Source organism: Echiichthys vipera (genome assembly GCF_963691815.1).
Source record: "Echiichthys vipera genome assembly, chromosome: 5".
Lineage (NCBI taxonomy): Eukaryota > Metazoa > Chordata > Actinopteri > Perciformes > Trachinidae > Echiichthys > Echiichthys vipera.
Window position 1 is genome coordinate 12,107,629 of NC_139830.1, and position 21,381 is coordinate 12,129,009.

Consider the following 21,381-nt stretch of genomic DNA (forward strand, 5'->3'; position numbering starts at 1 on the left):
CTGCGTTCAGGTTTCATGTGTAATTATATAGTATGAAAACAAAGCAGCAGCAGTTGATTAGCTTGCAGCTCCCACTCTGCGATCGTGATCAGGGCCTTAAGTCATGCCTACCATCTATAATTAGGGGCACCTTCAAGGACATCCAACATTCACCTTGACCATTGCTTCTGCCTTACTCACTGACCCTTATTTTTTAGCCATTATGATTCTGTTTATGAGCAAACTTGTTCTGAAAAGATGTCGTACAGTACACTACAATACAGGTAATACAGCATCCCTGAGGTGCACCATGAAGAGATTCAAAATGAAGGTTATTAGTTACAAAAGGTGCTGCAGGAAGGTACAGAGATCCAATGCTCTGCAGAGTTAGTATGTTTTTTCATTTTGCAGACAACATATTGTACAGCATGTTCTGCTGTTATTCAGCATATCCATCTGGCCTCGTCAGTTGATAGTGTGCTTACATGGTGTGTATTCCTCAGTGAATTTAATCGAATTGCCCTAAATGTTTAAACCTGTAGCAGGATAGTATTCAACAAAGTATGATGAAGCTGCCATCTGTAAACAGGAGGGACCCACAGCTACATTGTGCCCCAGGGCCCCTCGCTTGTTAATCTGGCCCTGCTTTAAATGGATAGCAGTCAGTCTAAAAGTTACTCTTACTAGGGGCGCTCGGTGGCACAGTGGTTAGAGCAGTCGCCCCATGCAAAGAGGCTGAAGGTTCCTCGAGGCAGCGGCCGCGTGTTTGACTCCGACCTGCGGCCCTTTGCTGCACCCCCCCCCCCCCCTCTAACCCCATTTCCTGCCTGTCCTATGTAATAAAGGCTTGAAAAACTGCCCAAAAAATAATCTTTAAAAAAAAAAGAAAGAAGTCACTCTTACTTTACAGCCGTCTCTTCAGGCACTTCCAGAGACAGAGTCAGAGTTCCTGATGTCAGCTCACACAGCTCAGGACTCACACAGTGCAGACCCTCCGTCACCTGAAACAGACAGACAGACACACACACACAAACACACACATACAGAGCATATGTTAACATGACAAAGCGTAGCCATGTGGTAGTTAATTGTGGGTGAGTGGGTTAAGTGTTGGTTTGTTGACTTATTATTTTCACAGTTTGGTCAAATATAGACAACAAAAATACTTAGTCAGGTTTAGGCAAAAAAAAAAAGGGTGAAAATAGCATTGTTGGCTACTGACACCCGGGTACAAATAGTATACCTTTACCTAAAGATAAACCCAGAGGAGCTTGAATTTAGCGTGGAAGTTATCTCACCCTGTCTGCCTCCCACGGCACCACCAGCAGCCTCTGCCCAGGTTTGGGTTGCCATGGCGGCAGGGTTGGAGGTGGTGGCGTGGTGGTGGAGGGGACGGTTGTTGGCTGTGGCGGCTGAGTGGCGGCTGAGGTGGTGGAGGTGACGGGGGTGGCCAGTTCAGGAGCGGAGGGGGTCGCTGGGTCCCAGTCAGCAGCAGGCAGGTCCAATAGGATCTGATCACACCTCTCCCCCTCGTAGCCTTCGGTGCATTCACAGGTGTAGGCCAGCTCCCCCACTTCTTCGCCACCGTCTCTCCGGCTGCAGTTTCCATGGAGACAGGGGCTACTGGCACACGGGTCTGTGAAAAACTGAAAGAACAGACCACGTAAATAAAAACAGGAAGAGTCAGAACAAAAAAAAAGATTATCTAACAGTGTTTTTCACCTCTGCCCTTCTGTCCCCTACGCTCTTTTTTGTGACACAATGAAAATGTGAACCAGGGATCAAGCTTAACTTGAACACTTGAGAAATGAAAGTGTCCACACTCACACTGATCATTTCCCTGAACTCATGCTACTTTTTGTTATTGCTCTCTGACTCACTTTCCTTCTTTACAACCTCCACTCATTTACTTTATTTTATTACATTTTGTCTCTGTGCTCCAAATCAAATTGTTGTAGGTCTGCTTTGCCTTTGTTTCCACTTTTTCACTCACGCAGACTACAGGGTTTAAAAAAAACAAAACATATTATAACATATATAACATATATAACGTTCAAACGATCTGTTATCAATTCCCAAAAAGAAAAAACAATCTTCTATATGAAACTAGAAGATCTAAGTTGGGAAGTGGGTTAAACAACGCTGCAAATTTAGGCAAAATTTTGTGGTCATTTTCAAAAAGGGTACCTTGACCTCTGACCTCAAGATATCTGAAAAAAAATGCTACTCAATACTCTGTAGTCTGTAGGATTGAACTTTATTGTGTTGATTACTGCAGTGTGTCCATGTTAAGTAAAGAGGACATTAATATCACTGCTTCGGGGTCAATTGTAAATAATGCACAAGGTCAGGGGGTTCCTTGTAAAATTTACAGCATTGGTTGTCTGAGAATCTCTTTCATATCCAAGCAAAAGGTTGTTTTGTATATGAAATACCCCTAATTCAATTAACCTGACTCCGCCAGATGTATTGATTCACATGACTCGCATTTGCTTTTGATATCCATCTGGGAACTCTCGTTTAGAGATCTTTTGGGAAAGGGCGAAAATACTGGTTGCTGATTGGATAAACCACCTGTCTATCACCAACATACGGGCCAAATCAACCAATCAGATCAACGAAGCGTATGTCGTACCAACAGCGTCGAGGCAAAGCTCAGAAAGTAAACAACTTGTCGGTAAAGGATTTTTGCCATGCACCACCTCAAAAGCAACGCTGATTGGTTCAGTCGCTTGGCAAACTTCTCCAAATTTTCTCCACCGCACGTTACCAGACCGGTCTGCGGGTAAAATATAATGGAGCTCGCAAGATCAGGATGGTCTCACGAGGCTATAATTAAATCGACCTTGAATTGAATCGAGTCGGAAATGGAATTGATTCAGACAATTAGTGGCGTTACCCAGTCCCAGTCGATGGTCATTTATTAAAAATCATCCAGTATAACGATCTGAATCTAACACCCGGCCCTAGACTATGAGCGTACTACCTGCACACAAACAGACTTGTATTTCGACCCCAAACAAGGTTTCCCCTGTCATGCAGCAATGGAAAAAGCACCCTGACCGCTGCCATCAATATTTGATCATATTTGAAGGAAAACCTTCCAGTATAAATGTTGAAGGTGAAAGAGGACAAAGCCGAGCCTACGAAGCTTACTGCTTGACAGTGTGTTGCCTTGTGCTTAGTTCTTCAGGCTGAAAAAGAATCTATAATCCTTCTGCCTCTTATTTCTTTTTGGAGAATTCTCTGAAACTAACTCAGCTCCAGCTGTCTGATTAAAATGTGTTCAGATAACAGTTTTAATAAAAACCCAGAGAAAAACAAAAACCTCCGGCTGGAGAGAGGGTGAACAGAAGGATGGTAATGATGCTCCTACCAAATCCCCCGCTGCATAGATGTGCATGTGAGCATGTGCATGTAGGCTTCATTGTTTGTGTGAGAGAAACAGTGAGAGGCAGAACAACAGAGCGTCATTAACAGTCCGCTCTCTCCACGACCGAGTCACAGCTCATTACTACTAATCTCTGTCATGGTTCTTGCTCGCGACGCCTCTATCAAACTTTCTCTGCTCTGAAGCACAGCAGTCCCGACCGTCCCAGCAGGCCACTCTCTGGTCCTTACACAGTCTGCTGCTCTTATCTCCACTCAAACGGCACCAGGGACTGAGTTTATCAACCTTTCGAGAATAGCAGCATCGGCTCGTCTGGGTTAGAGGAAGCATTAGAGTCCAGCTTGTGACCTTTTTCATCTGTCACTCCTGATTGCTCTCTCATGCTAATGGTCTCCATCCAGGCCGCACAGAATGTACTTGAACAAAGGATGAGCATAGTAGATGAGGGGGGGGGGGGGGGGGGGGTAAGGGTGGATGCCATCCCCCACTTGTTAGCAAAATGAAACTGAAATGAACTGGAATTCATGACCCTTTTTGACCTGCCATACCCCTCTCACATACCCACACTGTCGGTTTTTATATCAAACCTCAAAATGCACTTTATTCCTTGGTTTTTGGCTCGGCATGAGTGTTGCCTATTTGAATCATTTTTCCTTTCGTATTGGTCTTAACCTTTTATTATTTTAATGTCTGTCGTTTTAAGTTGGTTTTGTGTTGTTTTTATGTCTGACTGTACTGCACTTCAACTGCAACTTTGTTTTTAGTTTTTTTTAAATGTGCTTGATAAATAAATTAGGATTGGATTGGAAGTGTTTACTTATTTTTCTGATAAGTTTGGTTTTGATTACTTATTTGATACGATAAAAATGGGATGAAACATCATGATTGACAGCTGTGATCGAGTCACAGTTGGTCTGCAGCTGTCTGGACAGGACTTCGAAGATGTGCTAACGCCTGACCCCTACTGCCCAGACCCTACTGGCTGCAAAATTACAACATGGCGTCGCCCGTATCAGGGATATTTTGGCTTCACTTTTGGACAGTGCTAGGAAGCGGAGCTGTGATCCCTCCTATAAAAAAAAAAAAAAAAGCATAATCTATAAGGTAAAGTAATTTGAAGAAGCCACCTTGGGTCTATGGAATTTTGCTGGACATCTTTTTTCCTGAAATTACTACATGATTAACTGATTACAATAAAACTCATATTAATTCATAGTGAAAATAATTTGGGCTAAGTGGTTGCAATTGGTTGCCATTGGTTGATGTGGCTGCTCTCAATTGAATGATATATTTAGATGACTAATATAAAAAACCCTGTATTTTTTCATTAAGTAATAGATTCACAATGTCACTCATTTAAAAGGCCTTGCACACCCATGGTCGGTTGTTTAGAGGCCTCTTTAGGACAGTGGCGCTGTAAACAGCCCCCCAGGGATTATTAAAGTATTTCTGATTCTGATTACTATTCAGTGTCTGTGGTGTCTGATGCCATTAGTATTCCTAGGCCTATTGTTCTTGCACGATGTTGCTTGTTATTCTGCGGCACCAAACAGCTCATATGCCCCGTGTCCTGGCAAACCATGTGAATCAATTTCTTCTGAGCAGCTGATAATAACTCACATTAGTACTTTTATCTATATTCCCACTCGGGCCAAGTCACCAATAAATAGATCCTCCCGGGCCAAATGAATTGCTTCTCAAGGTGCTGTGATCTATTTGCTAATTGGGATGGCCGCCCTGTGGAGGGAGGATCAATACAGCCGGATGGACGGAAACAGCGATGCTACTTATGCTATTGGCATCATCAATTTAACCTGGTGGAGTGGCTGAATGCATCTGTTTGTGCAACCTCACACACCACAATCTGAATAAATGCATTGTGTTTTAATTGGACTGATTGAAGGAATGAAACAGACAGACAGTATTCACAAAAGGAAAGCAGAGAGTGGAAAATGAGCAGAATTACCATCTTTATTCATTTGGAACATTAAGCTCTGCAAATGGATGATTTAATTTAGCAGAGTAAACCAAACATGCAACCACTACATTAGGCCTACGTCTCAGTCTACACACTGGTAACACATCAATTATGTAAGTGAAAAAAGTTAGATGCAAACAAATAACTGAACCAGCCTTGTGAGAAAGTGAAATGTCCTTTTATCATAAAAACTGCTGAAAATCTTTTGTTGAGTTCAGCTGCACCTAAAATGCTGAGTGTGCAAGATCAACCAAGCAAACCTGATGCTTTTTCAGGAGAATGTTTATCTATAAATCTGACAATTCAAATTAAAAGATGTTATGGCAGGGCGTTGCCTAGCTCTAGCTACTCTGACCCATAGCCCTTTGCTGCATCTGTCTCTTTTGATTAAACGTTATTGTGCATGTGTGCGATTTACATAATGTTCTTATAAATTTGATTTTAATTGTAGGGGAACTGGAGACACTTTATTAACTTCCAATTAATAGATGCCATTATTAAAGATTATTTTAGTCGGTACACATATAGACATATGGAGCATCAAGTTTTCAATAGTTTTTATTTATAAATAATGAATATTTCCTATGGGTTAAATGAAGCATATCTTTCCAATAAACTATCACTTATTTCTAGCTTTTTTAAGAATTATTGACAAATCATGGACCTGTAAAATAGAGCATCACTAATATTTTATATGTGTATAATCTATAAGATCAGTTACATGACGTTTCAAGCATGAAAGAGTAATGCGTTAGACCTCAGATAGGAAGACTGGCAGAAGTGCCCTTGAGCAAGTCATTACAGTAAATCCCAACCAGTTGCCTTTTGTCCTCAGAGAGTTAAAAGAGAAATTCTCCATGCAGATTAAAACATGTTTCAAAACTGCCTGCTGGCTTCCTTATATCACTTTCTCCAGAGGGTGTGTGGAGATGGCAGCCTGCAGTAGGTTTACGCTCATGATATTACAAAGTAAGTGGGTGGTGATGATAAACAGAGGGTTTTATTAGAAAAGGTGATGCCATGAGGGAAACCAAAACAGCAATATAAGGATTTATCAATTATACATACTGTTGTCTTTGAAGAACTCCTTCAATCCTGTAAGTAAAGCTGAAGAAACATCAAAAGCTGGAGTTATGAAGGTTTTCCCAGAGATATCAGGGAAAATGCTGCATGTACAAAAACAGCACCAAAGGGGAGTTTTAAAGCTGAACTAGTTAACTTTGATCAGACAGCACTTATCAAATGTGAACCTAGATTCTGTGACCATATTGCTTATTTTTCGCAGAAAGTGTTTTAAGAAACATTTTACTGTTCAGCTGTAAAATGAGAGTTTGTCCGTGGGCGGTGCTTTGTTTTGGCTCGACTTGGTCACAGGTCGTTATGGCTGCGTATTAATGGCCATGTTTTTTGGAATAAGATGGTCAACAGTCACTCATGGGTACAATATTTTGGGTCTCCTCTTTGCTTAAATTCAAGCTTTTAGGAAATTAACTTTAAGAGAGTTTGTTCTGAACAGACAGATTGGCGGCTAAATTCGACGAGCTCCTGTGAAGCTACAACCCTGAAGGAGCTTAAGCGATCGCCTGTTTCATAACAGCGGCTAACTGAGCGCTCCATTTCACCAGTTTATCAGCCACTTACTGTTTATGGAAGACTCATTTGAGCAGTAGGTCATAATACTGCAGGAGCTCATTTTAATGGCCAGATCATTCAGCTAAACACACAAAAAAAACTTACAGGTGAGAAAAACAAACTATAGACTGTACAAAAAAAAAAAAAAAAAAGGCTCTTCAGCAGACATCTCCTCAAGTGCACGGACACACACACGATCACAGGAAAAAGGTGAGAAGCTGATTTGGTCACTCAGCAGGTTGCATGAAATTGTTCTACAGCCCCTCTGTTAACCATCAAGATGTGTTGCCATGGCTACAGTAGCTAGGTAACATGAGCGCGATCCGCACACATTATTATACAGAGTTTGTGTGTGTGTGTGTGTGTGTGTGTGTGTGTGTGTGTGTGTGTGTGTGTGTGTGTGTGTGTGTGTGTGTGTGTGTGTGTGTGTGTTTTCACACCCCCACCGCACCTGTTCCCTACACACAAAAACACACACACACACACACAGTATCAATATTTGCCCTAAGAGCCTCATCATGCTGCAGAGAGACGATCCATCTTAAAATCCACTTACTTCTTCATCTGAGCTGTTTATCACCTATTTGCCTCCTTCTGTCGGAGTGATAACACCACCCGCTGTGCAGGGAGAGGAGATAGCATTTGCTTAATCACTCATTTATGAAAAGACTCGCTCACAAATAGGAAAAATATCTCTGAAGGAACTCAGAGCGGATACATTTGTCAAGTAAAAAGTCCCTCCAGACACGAAGGGACACAGACTGGTTCCTGATAAAAATCCTATCTCTGAACGAGTCAGTTTGCGTTAATGTAGTGATGCTGCTGCAGCTTGGAAATAAAAACACATAAGAAGAATTATCTCTGAGAATAAAGTCCATTGTTCAAAGTGAATTATGGTGGAAACGTTTGCTTTGAGAATGCAACTTTAAACTGCTGTTTGGAGAACTCAACCCCAGATTTTCTTCCTGCACTTTGATGAGAAATGTTGCCTCAACTATCTGTAGATTACATTTCAGGGACTCTTATCATGCTACTGCAGAGGTTTGGTGTTATTTTGAGCAGAATTAGTGGTTAAAAAAGCCGTTTTAATGCGCGCTAATCAGAGTTAGCCGACTCTCCCGGATTTCTCCGTTAATAGTTGTTACGCGAAAAAAAACTGTCGCAGTGGCTTATTTGATGTATGTCAGTGCCAAAAAAAGACAATGGGATGATTTTGTTGGAATTACACTTTAACAGTGGCAAGAGAAGAATGCTATTGTCATTCTCGTAAACAGCTTCTCTCATTATTAATCATACATTGGATTGCCTATGCTAGAAAACCTCAGTGAAACTATAGGCTACATACACTTCAGTTAAATTTTTATTATCTGTATTCACAGTGCTATTTCATATAAAATAGACTAGCCAATCAACTGAAAATAGAGGATAACTTTGCAGCACCAGAGTTCCAGGTTATGATACTGGAGTCTGACGATCAGCAGAAACTTCATGTGACGTGTCGACAAGGGTCTTATATTTCATGTTTTACTAATGGGAGATATAGTTAAAAATTGATGCGTCTGATCTAGATCCATCCTCTTTTTAAAAGACCCAGCGTGCATTTGTCAAGCATTCGCTGTTTTTTCTGAAATCAAGGCTACAGAGAGAGAAACTGGAGCATCTCTCTGCATTGCGTAATCTCAGAGGAGCCGGAAAAAATATGAGGAAACGAACGACTGAAGACAACTTACAAGCCTGAAAAGACACAGGCCATGTACCTTACAAGACACACAGCTATAACGACATTATTCTTCACAGATCGACAGCTGTAAAACACATTGCATTACCACGGTTAGGGAATTACAACCAGAACTATGTGACTATAACAGCCAGGGAACAAATACTGTGTAATTATATAATCAATCATCCAGCAATTAGCTAGATGAACCAAATTAAACTTTCATATAGCCGGCAGCAGCTTTTTATCTCGAATATGTGGTGTGTAATGAGCACCGGCAATCCAGCTAAAACAAAATATTTAATTCATGGTAGTGACAAAATAATTCTTGAAAATCATCTCTCAATAGAGTCATTTCACCCCCGCAGTATTCTCTCAGTAGGTTTGAGCCTGAGCTGTGATAAAGAAGCAAGAAATCAACACATTCAGATATGAAACTTGCAGCAAGACAGTGCATAACTTTCTGCACGAATCAAGTGACACAAAAAATTTACACTGCTGTGCAAATATTATATTTCATACACAGGAATGTGTGGAGTGACAGTACACAGCTCTTGTTTGTCTTTGTATCTATGGGGCCAGATAATGAGACCCAGGAAAATGTTGCACTTTCTCCCCCCAGTGAATCCCTGATTTATGAGTACGGCGGCTCAGGGATTTAAATGCATCCGAGCAGAAGAAGTGCACCGAATGAAGCATTACCCAAAACAAATGAAGAGGAAGCAATCAACAAAGCAGAGAACTGGTGCAGACGGCAGGTGATGAAGACGCAGGAGCTTTCAAGTGAATACACTTCTGGAGACTAAACAGTCTGCAAGGAAGGTTTCATGTAACAAATTATGAGACAGTCGGGGCTCTGTGAAAACTCCAAGTGTAGCCGGGCCAGAGGAGGTCTAGGCTAAATTTTGTTACACTTCAAACGCCACCTTGGGACATTAACCCGAAGAATACTACCATACCTTAACTATATTTCCTTTTAACTACCATGCAGGCTGTGCAGGGTCTGGTTAAACCTTGCGCACTGACGCTGAGGACGATAGGGGGTCAAAAAACTGAAGTGAACGTGAGAGAGGCTCACTGAACCGCAAATGAGAAAGAGAAAAAAAGGATAAAGAGACAATAAAATGAAGATACTGTTGTACTGATTTGCTCAAATGTCTCCTACTGTAAAAGTGACTATAAGCCTGTCAAAGGAACTAGCTCAGTTCATTATGCAAGACTGTGCCGAACATTTGTCCTTGGCAGAAAAGGTTTGTTCACAGGCCGTGAATGCAAGAGGATCAACATTTTTGCTAGGGAGCCTAATCTCTGCTGCTTTTGCTACCACAGACGGCTGATGGAAACCCAGCTGAGTAATAGCTGGTGTCGAATAGGACTCGAGTCACAGCACTGTGAATATTTCAGGATCTGGCTGGTTTTAATTTCAAACCCTGTGAACACCTTTGTAAAGTCTGTACTGTGGAAATACAAGTGCGTTCATCGTGTTGATCTATCTAGCTACATTCTGCCTACTGTATATTAAAACTTTGTGGTAGCTTCATTGTTAGGAGGGTATGGTTGTCTACAAGGACTCAATTTTCTTCAACTCAGATGATGTTTGAAATTTGGTGTCTCTTTCTAAATCTGAGCCTCCTGAAATGAAACAAGCAGAGTCTCTCAAAATGCAAAAACAGTGGTCTACTGTATGCTTCACACCTGGAAAAAGAGATTTTACCAACATGTAATGTCCAAAATGGCTGCTAATAGGGTTTGTTGCCTTTTACCAAAAAGTCAGTCCTTTGTACAACTAAGCTGCACTTTTAAGATAAATACATATGAATTAGAAACAAAATGAGGACAGGCTGATGACATCACTTATAAATGGAGGAAAGACAAAACTCTGACTTGAGAAAAGACCTGAATTTACACCACAGACAAAAAAAAAGAAAAATACTGGACAAACGTCCTCTTCAAAATACTTTTGATTATCAGAAATACCAGCAAACACAAACCATATTGTATGGTCGACAGCGAAAACAGCTCTGATACACAAACATTAAGCTACCTGCTTAGCACCAGACAGAAGGAATGGAAGATAGAAGACAGTCCAAAGAGGCAGGCAGGAAATAAAAATTTAAAAAAAACACACGAAGGTTCAAACAGGGTGGCAGGTCTCAGATAACAGAAGTTACAAAGCGAACGCATAAAACACACGGCAGCTTTGACAAACTGGTGAGAAGTGAGAGGAAAAGGGGTGATTAAATATCTGCAGAGCTGACGAGGAAAGTGGGAACAGGTGAGCAGGTGGGCGGGGCAGTCAGGTGGTTGGGAAAGGAGGGAAGGTCCGAGGGCACCTGGTGGATGGACGGAAAAACAGTAATAAAGGGACCTCGAGTAAAAAGGAACAAGGCGGGAATTTTACAAACTGCAGTTTACACTGATTTCACAAAATGAAATGTGAACATTTTGTTTCTTATCAGATCCTATGAAGCCAATTGTAGTGTGAGATGCTTCTGTTTGTGTTCATATATCGATTACTCGGTAAAGTAACACTCGCAGCAAGAACGTCTTTTCCTTTTGTCCAAGTTTCTTCCCACAGTCGAAGATCAGGCCGGTCACACAGTAACTATACCTGTTGACGTGAGCGTTAAGTGTTGAATAAGTCTCTTTGTGAGTCATGTGATGGGCTGGCAGGTACGCACCCCTGAACAAGAAAAGTGTATTTTTGACACTGGTTTGCTTCTGTAGAAATCACCTAAAGTCATGAAACATTTTGTTTTTGTACACTTTGTCAAATAAAACGGTATTTTACCCGTCTAAGCCTTCGACCACATCAACTCTATCACATTCAATGGCGTGTCTTGAGTGTCTGGTTTAGCATTTAAGCAATATCCTGTCAGTATTCCAGGCAGACTATATTGTTGCCATGATTTATTAAACCCGTCAGTCAGACAACCACCCAGCATGAAACCCCTCATGATCCAGGCTCGTCACTTCTGCTGTCAGCGCAGACACAACTTAAAGACCCTTCTCCCATTTCTATCACGGTCATGAATGGAGGAGCAGGTTATTGGAAGGATGCACCTGTGTCCGAAAACTTTTATTACTACTTAGCACCTTTTTATTGACTTTGATTTCCTTTTACGACGTTTGGGATGCTTTAAGCCTTTTACTGTCACAGTCATATAGAAACTGAGACATAGTGTGTAGGGCAAAGATAATTTCATCTTTCCATATCCTGAGATCAAATCTGAATTTAGTCTTTTCTGCCTGAGAGTGAAACTGAATAATTGGGGTTTCGCCTTTGGACTTAAGCTCATTAAAATATATTAATGCTCTTGTCATATGGAGAACCAGCAGAAACAGACCAGTGACCTACTTTAGGGACCCGTCTAAGTTTAAGGAATAAAACAGTGTAAAAAGTCCTGGGGCTTTTGTCTGTTTAGTGCAAAGACATGAATCAAACCGTAAACCAAGAAGAGAGTGACAGCTGTCGGGTATTGTAAGAGCTGAGGTGCAAACGAGGCTGTTCTGATTTTTTTTGAAAAAGGTCCCACTACTTCAAAACGATCAAAGCATCGCTAAATATAAACATTCAAATAAACTTTCAACATGTATTTGACACGCTGAGGAGTGTCAGCTGTCAGTCCCATAGCTATCTGTGAGATGATTGATGAGTCTCAGAGCTCGAGCAGGAAGAGGCGGTGATCTCACTGAATGCATCTAGAAGTTAAAGCTGGACTAATCTGAATTTTGTTCATATTAATGGATTTCATTGCCTGCATGTGAAAGGAATCGCTCAAAGTGACAACTCCTATTGAGACTTGCAGTTCTCCTTAGCTCTATGGAGCATTTATTTTGCATCTTTGAGCTAATCATTTTTGCTTTTCTCACTCATATACTGAGGGATATATCTGGAGCTAAATACTCTGCTACAGTTTATGTTTACCAGGTAGTTGCTTACTGTGTCCGCACGAGTGCAGATCCGAAGTCAGGATTGGGGGTGACACAAAAGTGTTTTTTGTTTTTTTTTGCCCATATGCAACTCATAACATGCCAGCATAAATCACAACTTTTTAGAGGCTCATCATATCTCACATATAAAAAGTACTACATATGGAATAATTTACTGTGCTTACCTTTCTTGATTATTTGTCCTAAACAACCAACAGTGCGCATCACTGCTTACTTAACTATTATATTAGTAAATCATGATTTAAGGGTAACAGGCATGTAATTCTTCTCACCATCTTCCTTTTCTGCCAGTGTAGAGGACTACTTTATGCATGATTAATTGATATGGATGAATTATTTTTAAAGCCTGCTGATCATCAGCATCTGTGTAAGAAACGACCCCTTCATTTGCATTGTAATGGAGAGAGCAGAGATGGAAGGTGGAGCCATTTCAATCATTTCTGTTTAGATGTGGAAAGAATGTGAATCTGAAAATACCCCCCCCCCCCCCCCCCCCCCTCTACCAATTCTTTTTTTTTTGGTGTGTGTGTGGGGGGGGGGGGGGTCTGCAGCCTTGTGTGTCTGTCACTTGGTGCTGTGCAGGACGTGTGCTACTGAAAACAGACACTGATAAGAACAACGAGGGAAAAACAGGAACATTAGAGGCGGGTGAAGAAAATCAAAACAATTAGCTGAAAGACGTTGTAAAAAATATTGATTACTGTCACTTAAAACTTTTTTTATTCAAGTCATCCAGCATCATTTGAAGACTGGACAGAAGTCCCTTCCAAATATTCAAAGATGGTGAAAGAACACTCAATATATGACCAACAAGCCAAACCAACATAAAGTTTGTGTGGCCCTTCATGCAGCCTTACTCACAGCAAAGCCTGAGGGAGAGTCACAGGAAAAAGATGGATTATACTCATTCACTCACTCCAAAGAGCTGCCTGGTGAAACCATTAAACTGCCTTGCTCAAGGGCACTTAAGAGTACACATTACATGCATCCAGAGGCAGGATTTACAGCCCCAAAACAGTAACATTTCTTTCATTGTATTGTATATTCATATTTTTTATGTGACAGCACATTTATAGATGAGATGATGTCTCCAACAGCAAGAGAGGCAGAAAACAAGCAGGAACACAATACTTGTTTAATGTCATGTGCTAAATATGAAACCATAAAGGGGTTCATTCCAAAACAAACAAAAGGATAAATAATTGTTCTCAAAATTGGCTCTCCGAATGTTATTGTCCTCTCATGCACATTACATTTTCCAAAATCATATCCCAAATCATTAAGGGACAAAGACTCTGCAACCATCTGCTTCATATTCATCCAAGTCGTGGTACCATCCAGTAACGCAGGACGATGCTTGCGTCGTGGCCAGAAAGTGTGTTTTTGTCAGCAGGCCTTTAATGCTATCTATTTCTGAACATCAAAGCGGCCGCCATCCCTCCCTCGCTCTCAAACTTCCTCATCATTTCCTGGCCCCAGTGGCTTCAAAGAGCAGCTCGTCTTTCAAAAAAAATTTGGGACCTGTGAATCCTGCTGCACACGTGCACGACCGAGCACCTTGATGAATGTTGATCTCGCCTTGATGCATAAATAGATGTAAATGGAGGGGCAGTGGATAGATGGAGGGGAAAACATGCTAATGAGGGGATATTGCCCTTCACGCTCATAATTTCCCATTTCAATATGCTATATATCATCCTCTCCTACATATTTGCTTTTTGTTATCATATTTAATGGAACTTCATTCTTTTCTGTCACTCAAGTCACCACACTTTAAGGACACTCACTTTGCTCCACTCCGCGAAGGTCCCTGTGCTGTCATCAAACAAATGACATTAAATAACCTCCCATGATTGCTCAATATCATCCCTCAAAAGGCAATTACCTCTCTACTCTGCCAAATGCCAAAACAGACAGAGAGGATAGACGGGAATTGATGCAACAAATGCGAGGAAGAGAGGAATAAGGAGAATACTGAGTGAGAGGAAAATGATTTAAGAGAGAGCAGTGGCTGCAAGGCTCTATTTATACCTATCCAAGTAGAGACGGGTCTGCAGAGGACTCGGGCATCTCTTCTCGAGGGTGTGGGACACAGTTGTCTGTCTTCTTATTCTATCAGATGGGGGTCTAAAATGGATCAGGAGCTTTCAGGCTCTTTGTGGATTTATCGGAAGCTGCTCGTACAGCAGATGCGCTGACATGTAGACAGATAGAGGTTTTTTCTTGGTATTACATCTCCCCTATACACTGCTTTTTCACATTACAATGACAGATAGTCTGTCTGCTTGATACTTCACAACACTCCAGTAACTCTTGATTAGCTGTGACTTTAATATCAGCTCTGTGTCTGCGTTGAGACTTCAGTATTTCTAGCTGTCACAAGTACAACAGACACTTGAAATATTAGGCTGTGCCGATGGAATCATCTGTATTCAGACTATTCCTCCTCTGACTTGGAGCTTGGAGCAGGACGTGCAATATGAGAAATGGTAGATCGCTAACAGCCCCTAACAAAGACTTATACTACAAGAGCAGTAGCTTTCCAGATTTTCTTTTTGTGTAAGTAAATTCACAATTAAAACAGTGAGCTAATTTAATCCCACAATTATACTATGGCTATGGACCAGCAATCTTTAAGCTTTTTATGGCATGTCTTTGGAAGAAAGGGTGCAGAGTTGTGAAGCTATAGCAGGATCTGAGAATATATATCAGGTTAAAAAGAAAACACAATTATTCAACAATGCTGTGAGATTTGAGTGTGTTGTATATACACACTGGAAAAGTGAAAATTAAAGAGGTAGTCCTGCAATTCACCATTGCACATGCATAAAATAAAATTGAATTGGTTAGAAAGAGGCAGATTAAAACAGAAGAGGCTTATTTATAGAAGCAGAGACAGCGACACAGACATCGTGATTTTTAGTTACTAGTATGGGTCAAGGTACAAAAACACTGGATCCTTCACTTCCCAGTGTTTGTCATTGGACCCATAGTGACCTGTATATGTTATATATATTTATATATTTATATATTTATATGACCAGAACTTTATTTAGCTAAAGAAAATATAGCTACTGAAAAATTTCAATCCAAGCCAACCCAGATGACATCATCAGGGTTATCGTCGGTACTCTTTCTTAAGGTGAATAATGAACACAGTGAGCGTGGTTTTCCTGTCGTTTTCCTGTCTGTGTTCATTAAATCATACAATGCATCTTGTATATATTTCACTACTGTAAATATTGATTTCTGTAAATTTAAATTTGAATTTTTTTAATGTATGTTGTGTGTATAATATTTGTTGTTTGTATATCTGGAGTTTCGTAGCAAAGATAATTTCCCCCTGGGATTATTATAGCATTTCTGATTCTGACGTTCCTGTCACGCTATTGTCTTACAATACAATGCAGAAAGAAAACGGACAAGAACATTTTACTTTTTCTTTCTGAAGTTTAATGACTTTAAAGCTGCAGCATGATTGGTCTCCGGCACTTACTGCAACGTTTCCTGTTTCCGCGGAACATTAAAGTGCTGTCAAGTCTGTCGATAAGACGTCACTTGGCTTCACTGACGAACAGTGAGCTGGTTAATGTGGAACACCTGAACACAGTAACATGCATTAACTTTTAAAATGTCACCCAGTTTGTTCTATTAACACAATACAGAACACGGTGTACAGTATGGGTGCAGTTTACAAGTCTGCCTACTCTGCAGACCTGCCAGAAGTGACACTTTTCGAAAAGTTTAGATCAAAACTCTGTGATGAATGTTGAACTGCAATTATTCTGTGCACACTGGCCCACCGGTAACATTATTTTTTACATCTCTCTCTACAGGCAGTTGTGGTCTGACAGCGGACGTGTGTGTACATATATATATATATATATATATCACTCAGCAAAATATATCGACGACTTTGCAGTTAACAACACCAGTGAGTCCGAATATGTGTTTTCTGTGTTCTCTCTCTGCTGCCTTCTCTAAAACATTAAATCAGACTCTGCTGTGAGACACAGAACACTTAATGATTTAGATGCAAGCCCTCCTCCTGGCTTATAAGCTGTCTCTCTGTATGACATGCTGTTTCATCATTACTTCCTGCATAAAAAGTTACTGCCCCACTGTGATCCGACTTGCTGCGTAGCAGGAGCATTGGTTATTATACATTATTGTGAAATTGGAGTAACCCGTTTTGATATGGATTGTGTGTGGTTTACGTGTCCAAGGGGGTGAATTATAGTAAAAAAAAAAAAAAAGATTCTTTGTGCAAGGGAAAAACACTATAATGTAATATAAAAGTCTATCAGGCCCCAGCTGGCGGACATGGATGTCATTCTGTGTGATGATCTACAAGCTCGCTGTTCGCTCTGACCTACATACACATAAGGTTCCTCGCAAAACAAGATGTCCGCTTTATGAAAAAAAAGTGACACCTGCTGACATGATTAAACGGGTGCTAGCACGAAAGCAGAAACAGTTCCCGGAATTAAATCGAAGACATGAGTTATTTTTCATGTCACATTTGAGTGTTTTAAATAAGTGTGTAGCAGATGTTCGAATAAGCAAAATCCCTCTATGGTTTATGTCAGGCTAAAAGTGGGTCTGGAGCGGTTCCTGCTGCCACAGGGAATTAGTCCGTGAGAGGCTGGAAGTGGAACAGCCTGTTCCCTTTGTCACCTCAAAATCTGTCAATTACCACCATTCATTTTACTTCTCTCGCGCGAGGACCATTGAGCACAGGAATAAAGCGGTATAAAACTAGACAGCACAAAGGATCAAAAAAACATGTCATACCTCCTACCGACTGCTCTGTGTGCTTAATGTGGGCCGTGTGGTTTGTTCTGTTTCCTGCCTGGTGTTATGTACTCTCCACCTGTTGATCGTTTGGCTCCCCTCGTCATTGCTCTGTTGCCATGGAGACCATAGAAGAGGAATGGGGGCATAGCATTGAAAATGAAAACTGGGCCTTATAAAGGAGGTGACACCGGACATGTATCATCGCTGTACTCCTACAGGCTTTGTCCCCCGAAGAAGAAGGAAGTGTTTTTAGAAGCCACGTCAGCAAATACACAGCTTTTTTTATTCTGTTTGAGGAGCTCCAGATCTTCTGCAGCACCGCCTACATGAACATGTTCGAACGATGACAGAGGCAGAGAGAGGGATGACAGGAAGGACAGGAAGGATGATCTGACATTACCGAATATGATTCAGGGTTTTTTTTTTTTTTTTTTTCCTGAACAGAGCTGCAGTTGGTTAACTTCATAAAGGGTCTGACCTAAAATATTCTATATAATGTCTTTCTTCAGTTTGTCCACATAAAGTAGAAATGAAGTCCGGGATGACGCCGTATATGAGCGCTAAAATCTGCATCTGAGGATGGTTGGGGTGGTGGATGGGCCCCAATACCAACACGGGGGGAAAGTGTTCATGTCCAGGAAGTCCTAAGTGTTTTGGTGTCAAACCCTCACCGGTCACGCCACGGTAGTTTTATTGCCTAAATTAAACTGTCACGGTCATATCTCGGTCACCGTTTCATAGTCATATTTTGTAAGATAGAAGGCAAATTGTTTTCCAAATGTTTTTGTAGGATATCATACAACCAGTGTGGCTCGTTGAGTTCTTTTTAAATATTTTTTGGGATGACAATGGAGCTCTATATTTTAGTTATTGTGAATTCTACCAATTATTCCATCGATTATTTCAAGTAACGGGATAATAAATACTTTTGCTTGATTTAAAGTTCCACGTCACTGGATCAGTAACATCGGTAACATCAGTAACATCAGTAACATCGTTAATGTTCATTATGTTGGCCTGCTCCGTGTAGCCTGCACGCTTTCTGCTGAGATTCTGAAGCAATGATGTCGCACTGATAATCTAGTTAATCAGATTTTCTGTTTTGTTTCTACTTGAAATGATCCCCAACTTTGGAAACTTTCTGATGTTTACTCTGGCCGGGCCACTGCAATCATCATACATTACATTAAATAAATCGTCTTAGCCCTAGTAAGATCAAATCATTATTTGTTTTGTCATGGGATTGTTCTGCTTAGTTATTGTACTCTAAATCAAAGATATGATGTTGTTAAAAACAGTTTACACGTACATGGTTATTTTTTAAAAACTGAAACATTTCCCTACGTTTGTGCCCTTCATTTACATTAACTTTAATGGAGAATTTGCCTCTGAGATCATCTCTTTCTGAAAACTCCGGGCAGAGTGGAGATTTTGAAAAACTCCGGTTGCACGTTTGCATGTAAACAGAGAGAAACGGACGTCACAATATGCGCCAGAACTTGCACCTGTGTCATAGGTGCGATCTATGTTCACATTTTCTTTTGGCTGTGGTGATCATGGATCATTGGCTCTTGGGCTGGAGCTTCTCTATACACTGCAACCTACAGGTTTGGCATGCTCTTGACGGGATATATACATTGATTAGTGTAAACTAAATTTTTAAAAAAAAAAAAAAAGGACAGGTGTGCACGATGTTATTTTTGAAAACAAGCGTAATGTCCATTTATGCAAATGGCCGGCTGTGTGTAAACGTAGCCTAAGGCACAGTGCACATTAAAACAAGTCCGTATGCCTGCTTAGATCTTGATTCAGTTCACTAACTTGAATTCAATATTTGTCAAAAACCCATGTGAAGTGTTTAATAACAGTTTATTTGTCAAACGTTGACAGTGATTGACTTTACTGAGCTGGAGACGGATGAATCAGCGTGAGACGAAGCTCCAGACAGGATCGATTCCTCCCGACAGAGAGCTTGACTCTCACCCACAGCCCATATCAAGTTTACCACACATACAATTCAAGATTTAAAATATCATCATAAAAAAATAAAAACTTTTTTTTTTCTTTAATGACGATAGATGTGTATAGAAACTAAAGACTGCTTGGGTTCAGAAAATTTGGGGATCGTGGAGACAGACGGTTTTAACAGATATGAAGTTGAGTTTGAAGATGTTTTAAGAAGATTTATGTGTAATTTATTGATGGAACTGAAACTGAATTCAAAAAGCAACTTGCACCATGTCTTACGAGTAAACTGACAAAACCCAACTTTAGGTGAACCTTTTCATTATTTCAGGCTGAATATTTACTTTATTGAGGAATACATTTTCAGGACAATCCCCAGCAGACATTCAAATTTTCCAAAGCGTCTCTCCTATCAACTGGCAGACAGCCCCAGCTGTTAATACAAACTAATCTCTGTGTCTACGCAGCACTCTTCTCTACGTCGGTGAAGCTCTGCTGGTCCTGGAGGGATTGTTTTTGGATTAAGCTGGCAGAGTTATTGTTTGCAACTAAGAGAAGATGTTCACAATAATACACACCACTACAAACACACAATTACCGCAGTACGCTGGCTTGTCTCTCTTTAAATAACATATTGTCAGTGTAAGTGGAGTGTGTGTGTGTGTGTGTGTGTGTGTGTGTGTGTGTGTGTGTGTGTGTGTGTGTGTGTGTGTGTGTGTGTGTGTGTGTGTGTGTGTGTGTGTGTGTGTGTGTGTGTGTGTGCGCGCATGTGTGTGTGCAGTTCTGCATCTGTTACTGAGTCGTCGTCTTTAGGAGACGGAAAGGCAACAGAGCATGACAGACACACTGACTCTGCTGCCAGCCTCTTTTACACACTAAAACACACTCTTACGTCCATGTCCTCTTGTGTTCCCATGGATTTGTGTTTCATCTCGTCCTAACCAGCGATCTCTGCAATGCCTGATCAAGACCTAACCCAGAGCCCAACCCCAACCATGGAGGAATGGATGGATACAAGGAGTCAGGGGTCCAAACTCACAAATTGTCAAAAATAAAACAACAGAAAACTCCCACAAAGAAATGATAAATGAGCACAAACTTACAAACACACTCAACTACAAATGCCCCAAAGTGTCTACAAATAGACACAAAATGAAAATCATCCATAAAGAGATGCTCGATGACAACAGATGACAAACAATGACCACAAAGAGACACGGAATAACCACAAAACATGAAATGACTAAAAGTAGACTTTTTGAGTTTTGACTTAGGTAAAGGTGGGTGATTTCATAAAAAATTACATTCTGATTAACAGCAGGTGGGTGAAATAAAACATCATTATTGAAAATATTACTTGCATCCTATAAATGTAGCAGAGAGCAGAACTGCAGAGCTGTCCAGGTGCCCATTGTCTTACACTGGAACATTTATTGACACTGTGTCTGATGCTATGACTTGCAGAATGCTCATAGGGGAATAGCTGAGTCTCTGGAAATCAGATAATGTGGTCTGAGCCTACTCTATATGGAAAAGTGTCCAGACATAACTTTTGTTATGATCTTACATTATGAATAACATGAAACTGTGCACATCTAGGCACAAGGAACAGCAGTTTCATTCATTATTTCAAGAGCTTAATGTTTAGTTCTGATACCTCCTCTGCTTCCAGTTTTTAGTTTTGCTACTTAAGGGGAAACTTTGCATGGAGAACTCCTGTCGGTAAGGACTGACACCAAAATACCCAGACAAATTCAGAGACGGGCAAGAGACTCGGTTGTTTATGATCAAATTATGAGCGGGCTCCATGGGCGCAGTGTAATCTTCATCATGTCCTCACTTCTTCCGCTCTGCCCAGTGCCCCCGCTCCCCTAAACCAAACTGAGTATTTCCAGTAAGTGCAAATGCAACTGTCATGGAGAATCTCTAATGCATGTGGGAAAGAGAAACTCCAGATCATCTCATGAG

General features: G+C 40.8%; 1 protein-coding gene across 1 annotated transcript in view; it reads right to left on the reverse strand.

Moving 5' to 3' along the window:
• The window catches only part of dner (delta/notch-like EGF repeat containing), a gene marked incomplete at both ends in the record, with an annotated part of 49,277 nt that overhangs the window by 19,687 nt on the left and 8,209 nt on the right, over positions 1-21,381 (reverse strand). Inside the window, 2 exons of the mRNA XM_083913610.1 lie at positions 883-980; positions 1,278-1,625. Of these exons, the coding sequence (XP_083769736.1) occupies positions 883-980; positions 1,278-1,625 (446 nt within the window). The remainder of the gene's footprint in view (positions 1-882; positions 981-1,277; positions 1,626-21,381) is intronic.